The 18,176-nt window shown below is 52.0% G+C and overlaps 5 protein-coding genes across 5 annotated transcripts; 4 read left to right on the top strand and 1 right to left on the bottom strand.

Moving 5' to 3' along the window:
• Positions 1-1,049: 1,049 nt before the first annotated feature.
• Positions 1,050-4,539, top strand: GT037_011185 (family metal ion transporter; the record flags this gene model as incomplete). Its single annotated transcript, XM_038936232.1, has 4 exons — positions 1,050-2,642; positions 2,696-3,064; positions 3,952-4,098; positions 4,426-4,539. Coding segments are annotated over 4 exons (2,223 nt in total), but the record flags the coding sequence as incomplete, so codon positions are not given.
• Positions 4,540-6,026: 1,487 nt separating this feature from the next.
• GT037_011184 (uncharacterized protein) lies at positions 6,027-6,435 on the top strand (the record flags this gene model as incomplete). Its single annotated transcript, XM_038936231.1, has 3 exons — positions 6,027-6,101; positions 6,159-6,293; positions 6,379-6,435. The coding sequence occupies 3 exons, from the start codon at positions 6,027-6,029 to the stop codon at positions 6,433-6,435; spliced, it is 267 nt and encodes an 88-aa protein (XP_038781127.1).
• A 1,670-nt stretch (positions 6,436-8,105) lies between these two features.
• Positions 8,106-9,536, top strand: GT037_011183 (uncharacterized protein; the record flags this gene model as incomplete). Its single annotated transcript, XM_038936230.1, has 1 exon — positions 8,106-9,536. One exon carries the CDS (start codon positions 8,106-8,108, stop codon positions 9,534-9,536), a length of 1,431 nt encoding a protein of 476 aa, XP_038781126.1.
• An 847-nt stretch (positions 9,537-10,383) lies between these two features.
• On the bottom strand, positions 10,384-12,126 carry GT037_011182 (cytochrome p450; the record flags this gene model as incomplete). The annotated part of the gene is made up of 4 exons (XM_038936229.1): positions 10,384-10,768; positions 10,823-11,333; positions 11,389-11,732; positions 11,786-12,126. The coding sequence occupies 4 exons, from the start codon at positions 12,124-12,126 to the stop codon at positions 10,384-10,386; spliced, it is 1,581 nt and encodes a 526-aa protein (XP_038781125.1).
• A 1,560-nt stretch (positions 12,127-13,686) lies between these two features.
• GT037_011181 (nucleoside phosphatase gda1 cd39) lies at positions 13,687-18,042 on the top strand (the record flags this gene model as incomplete). The annotated part of the gene is made up of 7 exons (XM_038936228.1): positions 13,687-13,823; positions 14,766-14,814; positions 14,866-15,062; positions 15,113-15,450; positions 16,134-16,526; positions 16,577-17,927; positions 17,985-18,042. 7 exons carry the CDS (start codon positions 13,687-13,689, stop codon positions 18,040-18,042), a joined length of 2,523 nt encoding a protein of 840 aa, XP_038781124.1.
• Positions 18,043-18,176: the final 134 nt, after the last annotated feature.

Raw genomic sequence — 18,176 nt, 5'->3', positions numbered from 1 at the left:
TTGTTTGCTGTTGTTAGGGGGACCAGGATTGCTTCACGGGCGCGGGCTGGCTGGGAGGCAAGAGCGCTCTCTCGCGTCGCAGTGGGAGGCCACGCAACACTGGCTGTGGTGGGCGACGTCGTCTATGGGCTGTCGTGCTAAGGCTGGACTATGCTATGTTGGATGAGGCTGTCGGCGATGAATGGGGTGTAAAGAGGCGGTTCAGGTGAGAGGTCATGGGCAGTGGAGCAGCTAGTCCCACAGTTAAGGATTGGCACGCCCGCCCAGAAGGGTAGCCTCGAACCGCTAATTTCATGCGCTACGGGCAAAGAGAGCACCGAAATGACTGCTCACCTGCTACTGACACCAGAGACAGCTTACCTGTCACAGTTACCAGAGACAGCTTACCACGCCGTATTCCCATTGATTGGAAATACAGTCGTCTTCAAGTGACAGCCCGACAGTCATCTCTCCGACGCCCAAGCACTTGCGCAAAAACTCACGCCACAGGTGGCGCGCTTACCTCTGCCAATGCCATGTAGCCATGAAACCTCTGCACCCACAGCTTTGCCAGCAGACTGTCGCTATTAAAGGCTCATCTGCAGCCGCCTGCATGATTCGGCGCCATTCTCGAGGCTGCGTGGGGCGCCGGCCGACTGCACGATGCTGCTGACAAAGGCGCACCTCTTCTTCGGCGCCTGTGTCACCACCAAAACAGTAACTCGGCACGTCTGACCAAACACCTTTCTGAATGAGAGGCATGTCTCTTTTTGGCTGAGTTGCACGCCTTCCGACATAGATACACGTGAATACAAATCGCTTGGACTGCTCTGCGGGGTGCAGGGCCTTCACGCAGCTGTCCCGTAACGATGGAGTTCATTGGGCACTTGAAACTTCTCCGCAGCCCAGTGGTTGTGATTCCACAACACGTCTGCAAAGGAGAAACCTCAGCTCTCAACCAATTCGCGCGTCACTGCCAATGGCTGTCGCATTTTGTTCTTCACTCTCGTTAACCTGAATTATTCACCAGGACTTATATAGCCCAACCCCAGCAGCAGGCAGACGTCGCCATGTCGTCTCCACACGAAACCAGAGTCCAAGACTTTGCATCCGCTCCACCCGCTCCCGACCAGCCAGAGCGGTCTGCCTCAGATTCGGCCGCGCCTCCACATTTGACCATCGATACACAGCTCGATGAGCAGAGACGTCGCGGCCGCTCTGCGACTGCCACAACCGCGACTGCGGCACATCCCAACCCAGAGGAACTCCTTTCCCCTGATCGCTTCTCGGTAGACTCGACCCTGCGCCGACGCATAACGCGCTCGCACACGGTAAAGCACTACAGTCCCCACCAGTCCCCTACGCGCCCATACCAGCATCAGGAGCCAGGCGCTGAGCCGGGTGTCGACACAAAGAACGAAACCGAAGCAGCCAACTACCACCACCTCTACGCGCGATGCCAAATTACCGTTGTAGACTTCTCCGACGAGCGCGTCGAGTGCCATGAACTGGACAATGATACACTCGAGGACTTTCTCAACTATCCAAAAGAAGACTGGGTGGCATGTCGGTGGATCAACGTCAACGGCTTGTCCTGGGACGTGATTCGCACCCTGGGAAACCATAAGCAACTGCACAGGCTGGCGATTGAGGATTTGATGAGCACCCAGAGCAGGACCAAGGTGGACTGGTACTCTGACCAGGCCTTTTTGCTCCTGACTCTGTCTAAGCTTGTTCGGACCCCGATGGACGAGGACTCCGAGAGCGACTCTGATTCCGACTCTGACGACAGCGAACGACGACGGCACAAGGCCCGATCACGGTCCCGCTCGCGCCATTCGCAGAAGAAGAAGAAGAAGTCCAAAAAGCCATCGCTGTTCAAGACGGCAAAGAATTTGCTCTTTCCAAAGAGCGAAGCCAACAAGCAGACGCGCCAGGATGAGATGATGAGCACACTAGACGGCCTGGAGAAGCAACTTGACGGCACGCCTTACGAAAAGGTCAAAATGTCCACTCCCCCAGCGACCACCGCCGTACGCACCCTCCAACGATACCGCGGTGGTTACAACCTCGATCGGATTGTCTATCTCGAACAGCACTCGGCCCTCACCGAAAAGCACCTCACGGTCAGCGTGGAGCAAGTCAGCATCTTCTTGCTAGCCGACAATACAGTAATCTCCTTCTTCGAGCACTCGGCCGACGACGTCGAAGACATGATTCTAAAACGTCTCCGAACAGAAGACACCATCCTCCGCCGCAGCCAGGACAGCAGCATGATTGTGCAAGCCATCATCGACGCCATTGTCGATCTCGCCATCCCCGTGGTCGCCGCCTACGAAGACGCAATGGGCGAGCTGGAACTCGACGTCTTGGAGGACCCTGAACTGCACCACTCCCAGCTCCTCTACCTGCTCACTTCTGAATTGTCGATCCTGAGGAATACCATTCAGCCCATTGTCTCCCTGATCAACTCTCTCCGCGACCACAAGGCTGATCCCATGGCCCAGGCTGTGCAGGCTATGACTATGAATTCGAATCCGTCGTCGAATAATCTTGCTACCCGCAAAACAATGTCTAGCATCAATATTAGTCCTTTGGCACACACATATCTGGGCGACGTGGAGGACCACTGCATCATGATTACAGCCAGTCTTGATCAAATGGTGATTACTTCTATCAAGCCTTGAATCACATCACATGCTGACCTGATCCATAGCGTCGCGCAGCCGACAACCTCATCGACCTAATCTTCAACGTCATGGGCGCCTACCAAAACGAAAGCATGAAGATACTCACCGCCGTAACCATCTTCTTCCTTCCCCTGACTTTCCTCGTCGGATACTTCGGTCAGAATTTCGAACGCTTCAATGGCGTGCAACACCACTCGGACGCCTTCTTCTGGATCATCGCTGTGCCCGTCATGGTCGTCACGCTGCTTGTGCTCATGGCTGATCGCATTGTGAGGAAGGTGAGGGGCTGGATGGGGAAGCTGAAACGCCGCGAGGCCAAGAGACGCGCGGTCAGGAAGGGCAAGGTGGGTGGGAATGGGATTTTGGGTGATGGGATTGGGTTGAGCAATGGGTTGGTGAGTGGGAATGGACTACTGCGTAAGGATGGAAGTAGGGGGGTGAGTAGTAGTCAAGGGCAGGGGATGATGAAGCATAAGAGGAGGCAGACTATGTATAGTAAGGGGAATATTGGGAGTTTTTAGAAGGGTGTATGGTGCATAGATCTTGGTCTTGTTACGGGGGAAGTTCTGTCTTCGGTTGAAAGAATCAGAAAGGTGTGGTGATTACCTGGACTGCCGTGGCATGGGCATAGACTAGAATTGTGTAATATAGAGATGTTGCAAGATGAATAGGTGTACCGTTTACAAGGGACAACCTTACCAGATACAGAATTAACATGCTCTACCTTGCGTCTTACACTAGCTCCTAACGAGAGAACTTATAAAGACCAATAGCATTGCAAACTTAGGGTACACAGTACTTGCCGCTGCTAGTATTTTTGGTGATGGGGTGGAGTACCAGCATCTCGAGCGGCTATCCTCATCTTAAAAGGGATGTTCGCTGCTAGATTGTGGTTTTTCGAATCCAAGGACCAAGGCACCCTCAAAGGCTCTTGCTTGTAGGTTGTAACAGAGCTGCCGTATCTTGGGCTCTGCACACACTCTGTACTCAAGGAAGGCAGTTTCCCCGCGCCTTCTTGACGTATTCAGGGATGCAAATATGAAGAGGAGAGTTTCAAGAAGAGAGGAGAGAGCGCCTTGCTGAGTCTTGTAAAATCTCATGTGCAAGATACAGAAAGTCAGATAAGGATAAGGCGGACCAGAAGAGATATTACTAGAGTGAGGGAGGAAACTGCAAAGACATTGTTTTATCAGCAGACGAAAACAGTGAAGGAATAGAAGAAAGATGTATTCCCCTTCTGAGAATGGAAAAACAGCCTAGCGGGAGAAACTGACATTCGAAGAAGGGCAAAGCCACTGCCCAGAGGAGGTTGGACAACATGCGAAAGGATGGAAGTGAAGAAGAATTCTTCCGCAAGGGCGTAGGCTGTGCGCATTCGACTAAGACCGCAGGAAATCTCAAAAGGCACGAGAAGGGATGCAAGAAGGTTGTACGCTCGTAACAAGAAAATTTATAATCTTTAGTAGCATTGTACACTTCTATGTTCTCGACCAATATCCACATAGCTCCTCCTACTACCCTTTATCATAGTAGGAAGAAGCACTCTGCTCGAAGGCATTTCCAGTATGTCTTTCTGATGTAGTGGCAATGAGAATCGCCTCCATAATCTCCATATCATGCTCAGATAAGGTTTCCGTTCCCATCACGGTAAGGGCAGCCAGAGTCGGCGTCACACCTATTCTTTCCCTTGGGGCAAGGCTGTCCCCTACCAGTCTTGATGTCGCAGCAATCTGCGTTCTGTCGTACCCAAAGTCAGCAAAGCCATCCAGTCCTCAATGAGGAGAAGAAGAAGAAGAAGAAGAAGAAGAAGAAGAAGAAGAAGAAGAAGAAGAAGAAAGAACTTGAGTCGGACTTACACATCTGGAACTGGGTATACCCATGTTGCGACAGAAGTTTGCGGATTGCGCGTTGCCGGCAAAGAGACAAGAATTGGACCCAGTTTGTCTACTGCAAGCGTCACTGCCTTGTTGGCCGCCCCAGCAGCAGCCTTTGTCGCCGACGGTACCGAAGCCGCCAACAATGTTGCACTAGATGGGGTGTTGTGTTAAAGAATGGATCTTCTTCCTACATGTACAGGATGTGAGAAGCGGGAGGTACGTACTTCGGCCTGGACGCCTACAGCCAGAGCGAGAGCGATGATGGAAATGGTGTATCTCATCTTGTTGGCACGGAGGGACAAGTCTAGCCTTGGTCTTAAAGTGGGTGCGTGGAATAGATGTTTGATCAAAGTGAACGGATGTAGAGATTGAATGAAGCTGAGGTTTTCTGGAGAAGTAAAGAGCTGGGGAGCTGGTCTTTAATAGTAGGAATCTAGTGTTGGTTTGGACGTTTACTTTGTCGATGGACGGGCTGCAGCACGGGTGTCGTGGTTCCATCACAAACACCGTCAGCAGGAGTAGCAGCAACAAAGGCCCGACTACCTTTGCACATTATTGTTTGAAAGTCGCTCAAGTTACCAGTCGGCCTTACTGTGCAACAGCTTCGATATCACGAAATAGACTGTAGAGGCGAATGTTTGGTACGCTAGTACAAGGTTTGTTTCGTACTTTGCATCATCTTGGCGACTCTTCGGGTCTTGCCGTGGTCACTCCAAGTGACCACGTGGTTGTTCAAGTGTCTATTCGCCTTGCTATTGTCTGGCTTGGTATCTGCTATGTTGGAGAATCATGCATCTAGTCAGAGTGAACTATGATTTGCGTCCGGTGAAGATAAACGTTAATTTGCATCTTGACCGCTATTCCAGATATGATGCTACGGAGTATTCTTCCACGTTCGATGTCAGCCCTGAGAAGTGACCGACTAACTTGGCTGACCAGGATGAGCCATCAGCGATGTGTAATTCACCATTACTGCAGGGCAAGTCTTGGCGGTGTTGGAGTGCGGAGACGAGCCAATCTTTGCGAACCGCTGAACAACGCCGACGCCTCCGGTGAGCCTCACACGCTAGGACTTGAACCGTGCCTGAACCGTGCTTGAACCTTGCTTGACCGTTTTCTCTCGGCCATAGTTTTGTGTTGAAAGTAGAATTGATGCCCACTGATTGTATTCGGTGATGGCGCTAATAGCAGTCTGTACGCGTCTCAAAGTTACCAAGGAAAGGCGAAACCAAGGCCGAAAAAGTTCCTACGCCATCGATTTTCAAACGTGCGAAACGCAGGCGGTGAAGTTAGTCACCCAGTCCAGCACAACCGCCTTTCTGTTCTACCTGGCCAGGTGCCCTCCCATGGTCAGTCAGCAATACTTATAAAGGCACATGCTCATCACTCCATCTCGAACAATCATCTCTCAGTTTCGCTCTTGATCTATACACACCTATCCATCTCTTTGCAAGACCTTTTCCGTTCCCGGACCTTCACCATGCAACTTTCTATCCTCCTCAGCGTGCTTGCAGGCACCGTGGCCGTCAGTGCTTATGCTGATGTCTTTGCTGCGGTAAGAGAGACTTTGTGTGCAAGGCTGGACCAGCAGTAGCTGATATGCTCTTTTTAGTGTACACCCGAGAAGGACTGCTGCTTTTCCACCAAGGGGGCTTGTCAACGACAGTCAAGCTTTGCCGTAGAACGGTACTATGAATGCGGAACGATCAAGCTCTGCCCGGATTATGGAGTTTCTCTGCAAGCTTGCGTAAGTACATCTCTCTTTGTTCCGTTTGTTCTATTGATGATATCTTACGACAATATGTTTTATGGCCTGCTAACTTCTTCTTTAGAAGGCAGATTGCTGCAGCATTTCTACCAAGTGGGGTCGTGGATGCCCCGGAAAATAGATGTTACAAGTCGTCGTGATGGTCACTGTAAAACTCCACCGCTACATCTTCCCAATGTATCTCATCGTTTTGTTGATTCTCCTGTCATCTAGGTGGTGTCTGATCTTATGGTCACCACTCTATCCACCTAAGCAATTGAAATATTGTAACAGGCCTTTTGGTGCATGATCATAATGTCTCGCAACGGAACGCTCAGAATTAGCGAAAAGAATTTACCTCTTATGACTTTCCTGATGTTGCTTACCAAGGGGGTGATCCTTTAGTATGACTGAATATGCTTCTTTGCTGCTAGCCACGTAGTGATACGTGGGACCTATCGGGCTCGTCAGCGGCGTTTGCATGAGCATAATGAGTTCGTGTGCGATGAAACGTGACGTAGATTGTAGAAAACACACTCTTTACTGATTTTGTGCTGTTTCGCATTTGGTTCAGTAGACTCACTATAAGAAAGTCAGTCATGACTCCGATCTCTGTCTTTCGTCAGGGAAGACCTACTGCAATCATTCGAGGCCCCCTTATACTTAATATAAATACGGATATGTATGATGCGCAATTTGAGAAGATGAGTAGCTTGTGATTGATACATCATCGCAGTACTGCAGGTTGCAGTGTGTTGGTCGTCGCAGTGGTTAAGTGTGGAGACAGCGATGGCGTCATCATGCGGCATCTTTGAACCTACCTCCTGAGCCATGCATCGCTGAGTTCCACCACGCAACAACCACATCTCCTGGGCTTCTCACCGTAACATATATTCAGCACAGTAATCCCAAATCGCGATGCGATGCAATTATATCTGGACGTCGCCCGGCAAGATGCACGAGGAACTCCATCACGTTCACGAGGTGGCTTACAGATGGGGGCCGCTTCTGCCGTGGCGGTCCCGGTGTGCCACCATACGCATGGCCCACCTATCATCAACCCTGACATCTGCGAATGAGGCTGCGCCTGCGTGCTGCGCCGCCACGCCAAGCGCGTCAGGCTAAACATCCTCAGCAGCGCTCAACCTACATGTCTTCTTGACAACGCCTGGTCCTCGTCCACAACGCGTCCAAACCTTGACCCGTCTTCATCGAGTAACCTGTTGTTCACTGATACATCTCCTGCACCAAGATCGCTACGAAGGCCATGGGGGAAGTAGTGAGATTCAAGCACGAACCCCTCCCAGATTCAACGACGCACATACGATTACTTGAGATCGAAAGCATCGGTGCGGAAGATCGAGTGGTGTGTCATCTCACCGCTTGGCCTGTGGAAGAGGCGCCGAATTACTATGCTTTGTCGTACGTTCTTCATGTGTAAAAATGATGTGTGCATTGTACTGATTGACCGTTTTCGGTGTTAGATATACCTGGGGCGCGAGATACCAACCTCATCATATTTTGATCAATGGATGCGTTTTCGCAGCTGGCGGAAATTGCATTTATGCGCTTAGACAAGCGCACTCGTCGAAGGCGAGCAGGTACTTCTGGATGGATGCTCTTTGCATCGACCAAAGCACCACAGAAGAAAAGAGCCATCAAGTAGGAATGATGGGTCAGATATATGCAAGATCCAAACATGTGTTGGCATGCGTCGGGCCTCATACGGACGATAGCATATCCTTTTTCCGGACTATACATGACAACCGCGGTTTATTGGCCAGCATACATGGACTAACGCTTGAGTCTACGATGGAGAATGCAGGAAACTGGGTAATGCCCAACCCTATCCCAAAGAGCTCTTGGGTTGCGCTCCGTTGTTTGCTTGCGATTAGACCTCACGATAGACAAGCCCTAGCAAAGGCGTTCGTCGCCTTCATGAAGCGTCCATATTTCTCCAGGGTTTGGGTCATGCAAGAGCTTCATCTAGCCCCTGAGATCTCGCTTTGTTGTGGCATGGACATACATTCATTTGACTATCTTCTGGCTGTGAGTATGCTGGTAGATTTCTGGGCCAATGCCTCTGACTACAGAGATTCCTTGACTGGCATCGTCACATTTGTGGCAAACATAGCGTCTTGGCAATCATGGTACTCACGCCGAGAGGAGTCCTGCTTATCGTTGCAAGACGACCTCCATGATGTTTTGCCTCAACGGGGCTGTCTGACTCTTGCCTCCGGCTTCCGAGGCCGCCGCCGACTGGCAGAGGTGTTAGAGGCCATGCAGAGCTTCCAATGTACCGACGCTCGAGACAGGCTATTCGGTGTTCTGGCTCTGGTAGATTGGGGCGGTGGTGAGCCTGCCATACCAAACTATGAAATGAACAACTACCAAGTCGCCGTCGAGGTACTGCGCCTGTATCTTAACAATCCCGAAACTCAACCACTCTTGAAGATGGCTGTTAAGTGGCCGCGTCCGCTATGGGAACTATTTAACGTCAGTGTCGAAAGAGAGGCAGTAAGAGAGGCGATAAGGGAGAGATATGGTAGCCACAAGATACCAGGGACGATACACACAACATACGATTTGACCGACCATTTACGCATTGGTACAGTCGAGGCTTACTCCAGCCGTCGTGAGATAAGCCTACTGAACATGCCAACGCGACCCCCACATATTGGAGGCCATCTACGAGATACATGGTACGGAGTGAAGCTGCTTGACATCGCTGATCGGGAGATGACTAACTCAAGGAACCGACCGTCATACTATCTTTGCTGTAAAAAGAGTCATCTCAAAGGTTCTCTCGACTCTATGCATCTACTTGTGGAGATCACAGATCAAGACGGCTGTTTGTTTGCGTATGCGCCGGAAGATACGAGACCGAATGACTGGCTCATGATCAGCCAAGCAGGCTCCTTAAGCGATGTAGACCCTGAGATGGCGATCGTAAGAAGTACGAATAACGTCCACGGCATCTACCATTTGATTGGCCATGTGTTCAAGGACCGCAAATACGCAAAGTTGATCTTTTCGATGCTCCATTGGGACTACTTTGAGTCAAACTGGAGTGCGGAAGATCTATTCCTTTTCGATTGGACGTACATGAGTCGTCCAGCAGGCGCACTTCCAAGATTAAAGTCCGATTGGCATTCGAAGATAGTGTCTACCCGTGGAGACTCTTCGTTCTTCTACGGCCCTATCATGCACATTCAGGATGATTTTGCGATGTTGAAGCCCTGACTTGACCGCACCACCTCGAATGAGAAGTATCGCGAATACAAAGAACTTGACCGGATCAGGCATCACGATCCCCATAGGCATCTCCTTGCAGACGAAGTGGGGGCACCTCATACTCTGGCAATCACTCACTGGAGAACAAGACGTTTTACGGAAGACTTCGATTGAGTAAAACACGTTCCTCGATTCAATCCCCGCCAGGTCCTCGTGGCGGCATATCGCTCCCGTAAGGAATGTGTTTACTTCACTGAGCTAAAACAAATCCACTAGATTTGAGATACTCGTTCTTGTGATCGCAGTCTAGACGAGGAAGAAGTTATGTTTCAGGGGAGCTTAGACTGGTAAATGGGTATAGGTTGGGTCAGGGTTAGATCTGATTTGTCAGACCCCAACCCAACCTATACCCCATACCCAGATTTTAACGCTAGAAATGGGTTGAGGTTAGGTCTGATTTGTTAGACCCCAACCCAACCTATACCCACAGCTGGGTATACTATACCCATTTAACAGTCTATGGGAGCTAGCTCGTGCAACTACCAAATGATGCCTGGCAGCCCTTGGAGGCGGCATAGTAATCTGCAGTGCCGCCACAGTTACCGTACTTGATGCAGCACGGGCCAGTATTGCAGATGTAGCCAGCGTTGTTACCTTTTCCAACGTCCCCGCAAGTACCATCAGGAGAGACACTACCCCTTACAGAAGCGGCATCGCATTTCCCAAAAGCACTTTAGCAAACAGTTGCAGCACAGTAGTCTGCAGTCGTACCGTGGTTTCCATACTTGCTAAAGCATGAACCGGTCTTGCAGATGTAGCCTTTGTTCTTCCCCATCTAGCACGCTACCAAAAGCAGCTATCTCATCCCTCTCAACGCCTCAGCATCGCTCTCCCCCCACGGATAGACCTCTTCAGCCCTCCTAATCAACTCCCTACACTTCTCACTCCTCGGTGTAATACTCACACGATACGGCTTCGGATGACTAACAACACCCGCTTCGAATTCCACTTTAGGCTCGACAATCTCCCCATTCACGACTGACTTTTCAACGTTGAAGACAGCAAGCGACTGGGCAATGGTCGTAAAGAGGGCATTATCAGCGACATATCGACCGGGGCAGACACGACGCCCGTAGCCAAAAGTCCATGTGCGTGGGTCGGGCTGCGTGGAGCCGTCGAGGTAGCGTTCTGGACGGAAGGTCATCGGGTCTGGATAGATGGCAGGGTCGTGCGTAAACCACCTACATACTGTTAGCGTTGATCATATGCAGTCTCTGGATGAGTACGATGTGTACCAGTTGTTAGGCAAGATCATTGCACCCTTTGGTATCCTGTAGCCTTTGATGCTGTCTTCCTGGGTACAGCAGTGTGGTATTGCCATCGGGGCGACCGGATGCCATCGATGTGTTTCCTTCATCACGGCCTCGATATACGGTAAGCTTGCTTTGTCGCTGGTGATCGGAAGTCTCTCTCCGCCAAGTACGCGGTCCAACTCCTCTTGAGCCTTCTTCTGGACTTGTGGAAATACAGCCATGGCGAGGAAGAATGTCATTAGCGATGAGACGGTTGTATCGGCACCGCCGAGGTACATGGATGCGGCAGACCATTTATGGATGTACTCCATGGAAGGGTCCGATCCGAGTGATTCGATGGCTTGAGAGAGAAAAGACGTCTTTGCTTCCTTGTCTTGCATCTGAGACTTGACGAACGCGTATGGCTCTTCGGCTGTGCGGGTCAATTGTTCCGCCATCTGGCGAGCTGTGCGCTTGAAGCTGGTACCTGGACACCAGTCTGGGAGGAATCGCACTTTTCCCGTATCAGTATCCTCCCGGTATTCGTTCGATTAAAGTGAGAAACTTACAAAACGGCAAGACATCCACAGACCATTTCCCTGGTACACTCGAATCTGCAAACTCGGCCATGGTTTGGCCCGCCATATCCACTAGCGGATCTCTTCCCTTGGCGTTTGGCGTGTATCCATACGTAATTCTCAAGATCACAGCACCTGCTTCCTTTTTGATGTGCTCAAAAAGCTCACTTGGTGAGTCCAGTACGTTCAACAAAAAGTGTGCAGCCTCTTCGTTCTGGATGCGATCAAAGACTTTGAGTGAGGTGCTGGAACTAGCTACACTAGCGATGTTGCGACGATGATGCTTGAAGGTCTGATTGGGTTGGTGCATCGCCAACGTTCTTGTCCAGCCGATCCTGCATCTGCGTTAGACATCTCGGTATCGCACCCAGGCATGTGGAAGGCGTACATGTCTCCACTAAACACCATGTGTGGTCGGCCCGAAAATGTAGCTGCACGATTGCTTAGTAGCTCCACCGCTACATCTGCATCGTTGACAATGATGAATGTCTGGCCAAGTACCGTGATCGAGCTTATCGGGCCATAGCGGTCCTTGTGCTCCAGCCAATGATGGCACTCGAGAATTCCAGGCTTCGGTAAGTCATTGATATTGCCAAGTAAGGGGAGACCCTTAGGTCCAGGAGGGAGCGGAAGGTCGTGACGATTCTTGCTCGAGAAGAAGCGGCTCAATGCGTACCACAGAAGTGTGCCGAACGCCAGAACTAGAGAAGTAGTTATTAAGAACGCCATGGCAATATGAGTTCACATAGAACCCAAGGTGCGGGACGATGAGCGGGGAGGTGGAAGCTTCAGGTTACGGAGAGCGTTGGGACAGAACACTTCGAACAAGATTGGGCTCATGCTGATGTAGCAAGCCGAACCTGAGTTTTCTCCCACGATAGTAGCATACATGCCTCATGTAGATTAGTGCCTGCGAAGCCGCCACGGAGATATCTCTCGTTCCTGGTAAGTAGTGATGCGAGTACAGGCATGCTGCAGCCATAGTTGCTGACTGGCAGTGTAAGCCAATCCCATATCATACTCGGCATAGGAGTGGAGCAGTCGCCGCCTAAAAGAGAAAGAATGGTATCATGTCAATGCGTAACGTAAAACAACGATGCGTCAAACCTTGAGGGTTCAGACGCTATAGGACGAACCATGTCTCTCTTCAATGCATCATTCTCATTTTGTCTTAGCTGTTGTTGTCTGCGTTTGTGGACGAGGAGAGAGGATAGTCTGCGGCTGCCGCACGGCGTCGGGCGCGCTACGAGACGGGACAAAGTGGGGATACTTCGCCCTGCATCACTAGCAGGGAGGGACACGTTTGTTAGCCTTGCGCAGGACGGGGCAGACGGAACGCCTAAAGTGGTCACAACCAACAAAGATGAGCCAGAAGCACATCATCTCCACAAGAGGATCATTGGACGCGAATGAACGGCTGCATTGGTATATCCAGAGCAAAATGGCTGAGGAATAATTGGCAGGAATGACCAAACAAGGAGTCATGTTCGAAGGAGACAATTCGCATGTGATGAGTAGTTGGGCAGGCACTGAGATGTTGGCATAGGCTTGTATTGAGACGAATCCTTGAGGAGCTATGGAGCCTCAGAGGGATGATACATATCTACATCACGTGATCGTGGCTGGTGCGGTCTGACGTTGTCCCGAAGGGTTTCTGGTGGCGCACCAATCTGTGGCTGGAAAATGTGGTCATGGAACATCGTGACAGCCATTGATAGCTGCACAGTAGCTGCGCAACCTCATATTGGAGGGTTGCGATCATAGGAAATATCACGAGAAAGGTCACGCGAACGACGATATGTCTCCTCTGTTCCTCACCCCTGAGCCGAGTGATCGACCCAACGACGCGAGAAACAGAGGCCTCAAACACCTTGAAGGGGGTAGGATGAGGTTGTTTAATCTTGCTTCAGTGTCCACACTCGCTCAACGTAGGAAATCGTGTTGGCGGGCTCTAGCAATTTGAAGAAGCGGAATGGAAGAAGGCCGAAGCCATGCCATGCCAGTCGCACTCGAATCCACACAACCCTTCGAAAGAAGCGTCGCAGGATAAGAGATTAGACTGCGAAAGTCCCTCATGTCCCCTCTGCAGCGGAGATGTATACATCTCGCAGCTCAGTATGGCAGGATGCCGACAGGTCGACAGGAAGCCTTTGGTCACCCCTCAAACAACATCACGAAGACGTTGTAATCACGCATCGAATGGTGACGGATGCTGTGCCCATCCATAGTCACCATGCGCGCAGATCTTGACAGTGGTGTCGACAGTCAGGGCCAGAGCCTGATACCAGGATGACACCCATCAGTCGGAGTCCAACTTCGATCTGCTATCCCGCCGCAGCGGAACCCACTGTTAGAGCAAGTAACAGCAGTGTGATGGCCACGCGCAATCTCAACAACGCAGGGTTGGAGTCAGACGCTGGATCACTGTACCACAGTACATGCGACCGAATGGCAGAGAGATCAACGATTCTTTAACCGAAGATCATCAACGATTATTTAATCGCTGACCGTCAACGATTGTTTAACCGAAGACTAGTCATTTTCCCGATGGTGAATGTATCACTATCGAGTGCTTCGTAGCAAAACGTGCCAAGGGCCATGCGGCCTACCGGAAACCGTCCAAAGACGGTGCCATATCTGTTGGCTTCTTCCTCCAAGATCGGGGTCCAAGACTGCCGGTATCTCTCTTTGGTCAAGAGGCCTAGCCTAATGAAGCCCTCTCTCAGTGTCGGGGATAAATCCCTGCTTGCGAAGTTCGCGAGTCGGTACGAATCGTATCGGACCACTGTCTGACTACACATGTGGATTTGTGAATATGGCCCCAGCGTGTAGAGTCACGCGTGGATTTTGTGGAGTAGAGTCGTTGCGTGGAAGGCACCGGCGCATCGCGACGCGCGCAGAGCCGACTTCGACCGGTCGATGGGGGTGCTTAACACGTTCCTTGGTGGTAGGAACTCGCGTGGCGGTCAGACAGACGCGTCTTATGGACCTCCGTGGCGCGGCTTGAACTCCATTGTCTCAGGTATAAGATAGGATAGAGCGTGATGTGGTGTGGTATGATATGGTATGGTATGGTTGGTATCGATGAAGGTTCAAAATGTTCAAAATGATAGGTAAAGCATGTTTGAAGGTGTCGACGACAATTCGCGTTCGACGCGTCGACATAAGACAGTCATGAAATGAGCAGGCCGAGAAGGCCTGTACAGCTACAAAGGAGCTGAACAACAAAGGTGTAGGGAAGAAGGCACGGAGAGGAGGGAGGTGTGAAAAAGTGAAGAATTGGACTGCTCGGAAATGGGTCTGTGTTTCGCTTGGCATTGGCCCATGCATGCGCGTCATCGAAGCTAGTAGAGTGACGAACGACACAGCACGCGCCAGCAAGAGGGAACGCTTCAACCTCACCAGGGACGCGATATGGTCAGTTCTCCGAGACAAGTACACCCTGGGAGACGAACTAACAAACGACAGTCGTCGAAACGTCGTGGGCCTCCTACGAAGGCGCCGCCCGCCAAACGCCCTTCAAAGCTCGCGAAAGAGAATGGTATAACGGCAGAGCAAGAGGCTGAGATACGCGAGGCATTTGGCCTCTTCGCTGTGTCGCATCCCGAACATGAAGGCTCTAAGGAGGGTGTGTTGAAGAAGAGCGACGTGCGCAGATGTCTCATGTAAGCCGCGCAAACTCACTTTCAATGTGCATCTACTAAAGATGGCATAGTTCGCTGAACCTCACACCCGACAAGTCTGAGATGTCGTCCATCTTGTCTACCATCGATCCCCTCAATACAGGCTACGTCGAGTTTGTACCTTTCCTTTCGTACGCTGCCATCGCAATACACTCCAAGGAGCAAGGGTCCGACGAAGACGAAGACGGCGACGACTACCAAGGCGAGAGCAATGCAGAAGAAGTCAGTGCGGCTTATCAGCTCTTCACGCATGGCGCCCCGGGACCGATAACACTTGGGCATCTGAGAAGGGTTGCAAAGGAGCTGCGAGAAGATGTGCCAGACGACGTCTTGAAGGATATGATTCTCGAGGCAAATGGCGGGGTCAAAGGTCAGGGCAAAGATGTTGGAGGAGTCAGCCTCGAAGATTTTGAGAGTGTCATGAAGAGAGCTGGGTTGTCTTTCGGATGAAAGCGCCAGAGTTAGCATGACCGACTCACGGAACAACGCACGGCACGATCTGTGCGAAGCCCTCAAACACCGCTGCCATCGCACGCGTCGATGGTGACCTTACAAGACGTAATGCGAAAGTCTCTCAGCTCCTCAGCCGCCCGACTTCCCAGTACTCCATCCGTGCGCCCTGATCAAACGGCGTCGAGCCAGGGAACGAGCGGCGGAGCTAGCGCACGATGGGCATCACACTCAAAAGGCGGCTGTCTGCCTGGTACACGAGAAGATATAGTGTAGAAAGTAAAGCCATGCAATGAGAGTCGTAGAATATCTGTAACACATTGCATCAACAGCCACGTCATTCCAAATGCGTTGCGACGCCAAATATAGCCGATAAGGCTGGCCCCATTGGATGGTGGCGCTGCAGGGCTGAAGTTCAGATGTTAGTGCCAAGATTCAGGGACCTCACCCAACAAGCACACGAATACGAACGCAACCGTCTTGGGTAACGCCAATCGCAATCGAAAAGACGTCCCTGCTGCTGTGAACGGTCACCACTGTTGTACGTAACCATCCACCGTGTCCACAACCGCCGCAACAGCCCAGGCTAACTTGTCGATGCAGCTCAGCTCAATGACCACGCCCTAAACCGTGGACCCTTTTCTCCCCTTGTGTCGCCTAGTTCCATGTCCAGCGGCGTCGAAGTCCCCGGAAGCCAACAACGTCCCGGCATCTGGTCCTACTTTAGTTTCTCTGGCCCACGCCGCCGCGTCTCCGTCTCCCTGCCACGCAGCTTCGACCCCAACCGCGCCGACGCCAGCGACCCAAACGCCAAAGCCGACAGACACTCGCGACATCGGTCCACGTATTCGGACGCATTCATGAACGACCACAAGGGCAGCGCCGTCATGAACCAAGGGCAGCGGTTGCGCTACCTGAAGACAGGTGGCGTCATCGCATTCATACTGCTTGTCCTGTATTTCGTCGCACCGCGAGATGGCATATCCAGACCGGCTGGTAGGTCGAGGACACGTTCTTGGGAAGCCATGTGCTAACACACCTACCAGCATCGCATCCATCAGGCGGCAACACAGCAGCCGGCGATGCACAGACACAATGCACAAAGTCCTACTCCAAGGACAAGCCGCTCATCCAATATGCTCTCATGGTCGACGCCGGCAGCACGGGCTCGCGCATCCACGTCTACAAATTCAACAACTGCGGCCCGAGCCCCGAACTCGAGAGCGAGAACTTCGAGATGACACCCAAGCGAGAGGGAGGCTCTGGTCTCTCGGCATACGGCGACAACCCAGAGGCTGCCGCCAAGAGTCTGGATGTGCTCATGGACGTTGCGCTCAAGAACGTGCCCAAGGAATACCAGTCATGCACACCCATCGCTGTAAAGGCCACAGCTGGCCTCCGCAAGCTTGGCGAGGAGAAGAGCAACGCCATCCTCGCTGCCGTGCGCAAGCATCTTGACAACGACTACCCCTTCCCACTCGTCTCCGAAGAGAGGAAAGGTGTAGAGGTCATGCCTGGCGAGATGGAGGGTGTGTACGCATGGATCACCGTCAACTACCTCCTAGGCAAGATCGGCGGCCCCGACAAGAACCCCACCGCTGCTGTCCTCGACCTTGGTGGTGGCTCCACGCAAATCATCTTCGAGCCTACCTTCCCCGATACCCCTCGCGGCGGACTCCCCACCAAGCTAGCAGAAGGAGACCACAAGTACACGCTCAACTTCGGTAACCGCGACTTCGATCTCTACCAGCACTCGTACCTTGGCTACGGCCTCATGGAAGCCCGTAACAACCTGCACAGCACCGTTCTCGCCGGCCTCCACGAGACAAACAAGGACAACAGGGAATACCTCAAGAAGCCCATTGTGAACCCTTGCATCGCACCCGGCATGACCCGCGAAGTCGAAGTACAGATGCCCAAGGGCCACGCACTAGGCGACTCCATCACAGTCAACATGACCGGCCCCTCTACCGCCTCTCCCACCCAATGTCGCGGTCTAGCCGAGAAGACACTCCACAAAGACGACGAGTGCGCCATCGCCCCTTGCGCTTTCCGCGGTGTCCATCAACCTCCTTTCGAGCAGACGTTTGCTACCGAAGCCGTATACCTTCTCTCCTACTTCTACGACCGCACACAGGACCTCGGCATGCCCGAGTCGTTTACACTACGCGAGCTGCAGGACTTGGCCGACAAGGTGTGCATGGGCGAGAAGGGCTGGGATTCCTTCAGCGCTGTGCCCAAGGCGCTTGACGAGTTGAAGGGCCGGCCCGAGTGGTGCTTGGATCTCAACTTCCAGTACGAGCTGCTGAGGAGTGGGTACGGTATGCCGATTGATCGCGAGGTCAAGATTGCGAAGAAGATCAAGGGTAATGAGCTGGGCTGGTGTTTGGGTGCTAGGTGAGTCTTTGCAGTATATCGTATTTGTACATGACCATGGTTGCTAATCCGTATCAGTCTTCCGCTGCTTGAGGCGAACTCGGGCTGGCAATGCAAGATTAAGCAGGTGCAATAGACGGATTACGAGGATTGTCTATTCAGGGGTATTCCCGGTACAGTGATTGACGATCCGTTCCCTTGTTACCCCGGAAGTGTGCACAGTGGTATGCATTGATTGGCGTTTTGTTGGTTCGGGTTGTGGTGCCAATG

This window comes from Alternaria burnsii, assembly GCF_013036055.1.
Source record: "Alternaria burnsii strain CBS107.38 chromosome Unknown 28, whole genome shotgun sequence".
NCBI classification, from domain to species: domain Eukaryota; kingdom Fungi; phylum Ascomycota; class Dothideomycetes; order Pleosporales; family Pleosporaceae; genus Alternaria; species Alternaria burnsii.
The sequence above is the reverse complement of the archived record's forward strand: the minus strand, read 5'-3'. Positions and strand labels throughout refer to the sequence as shown.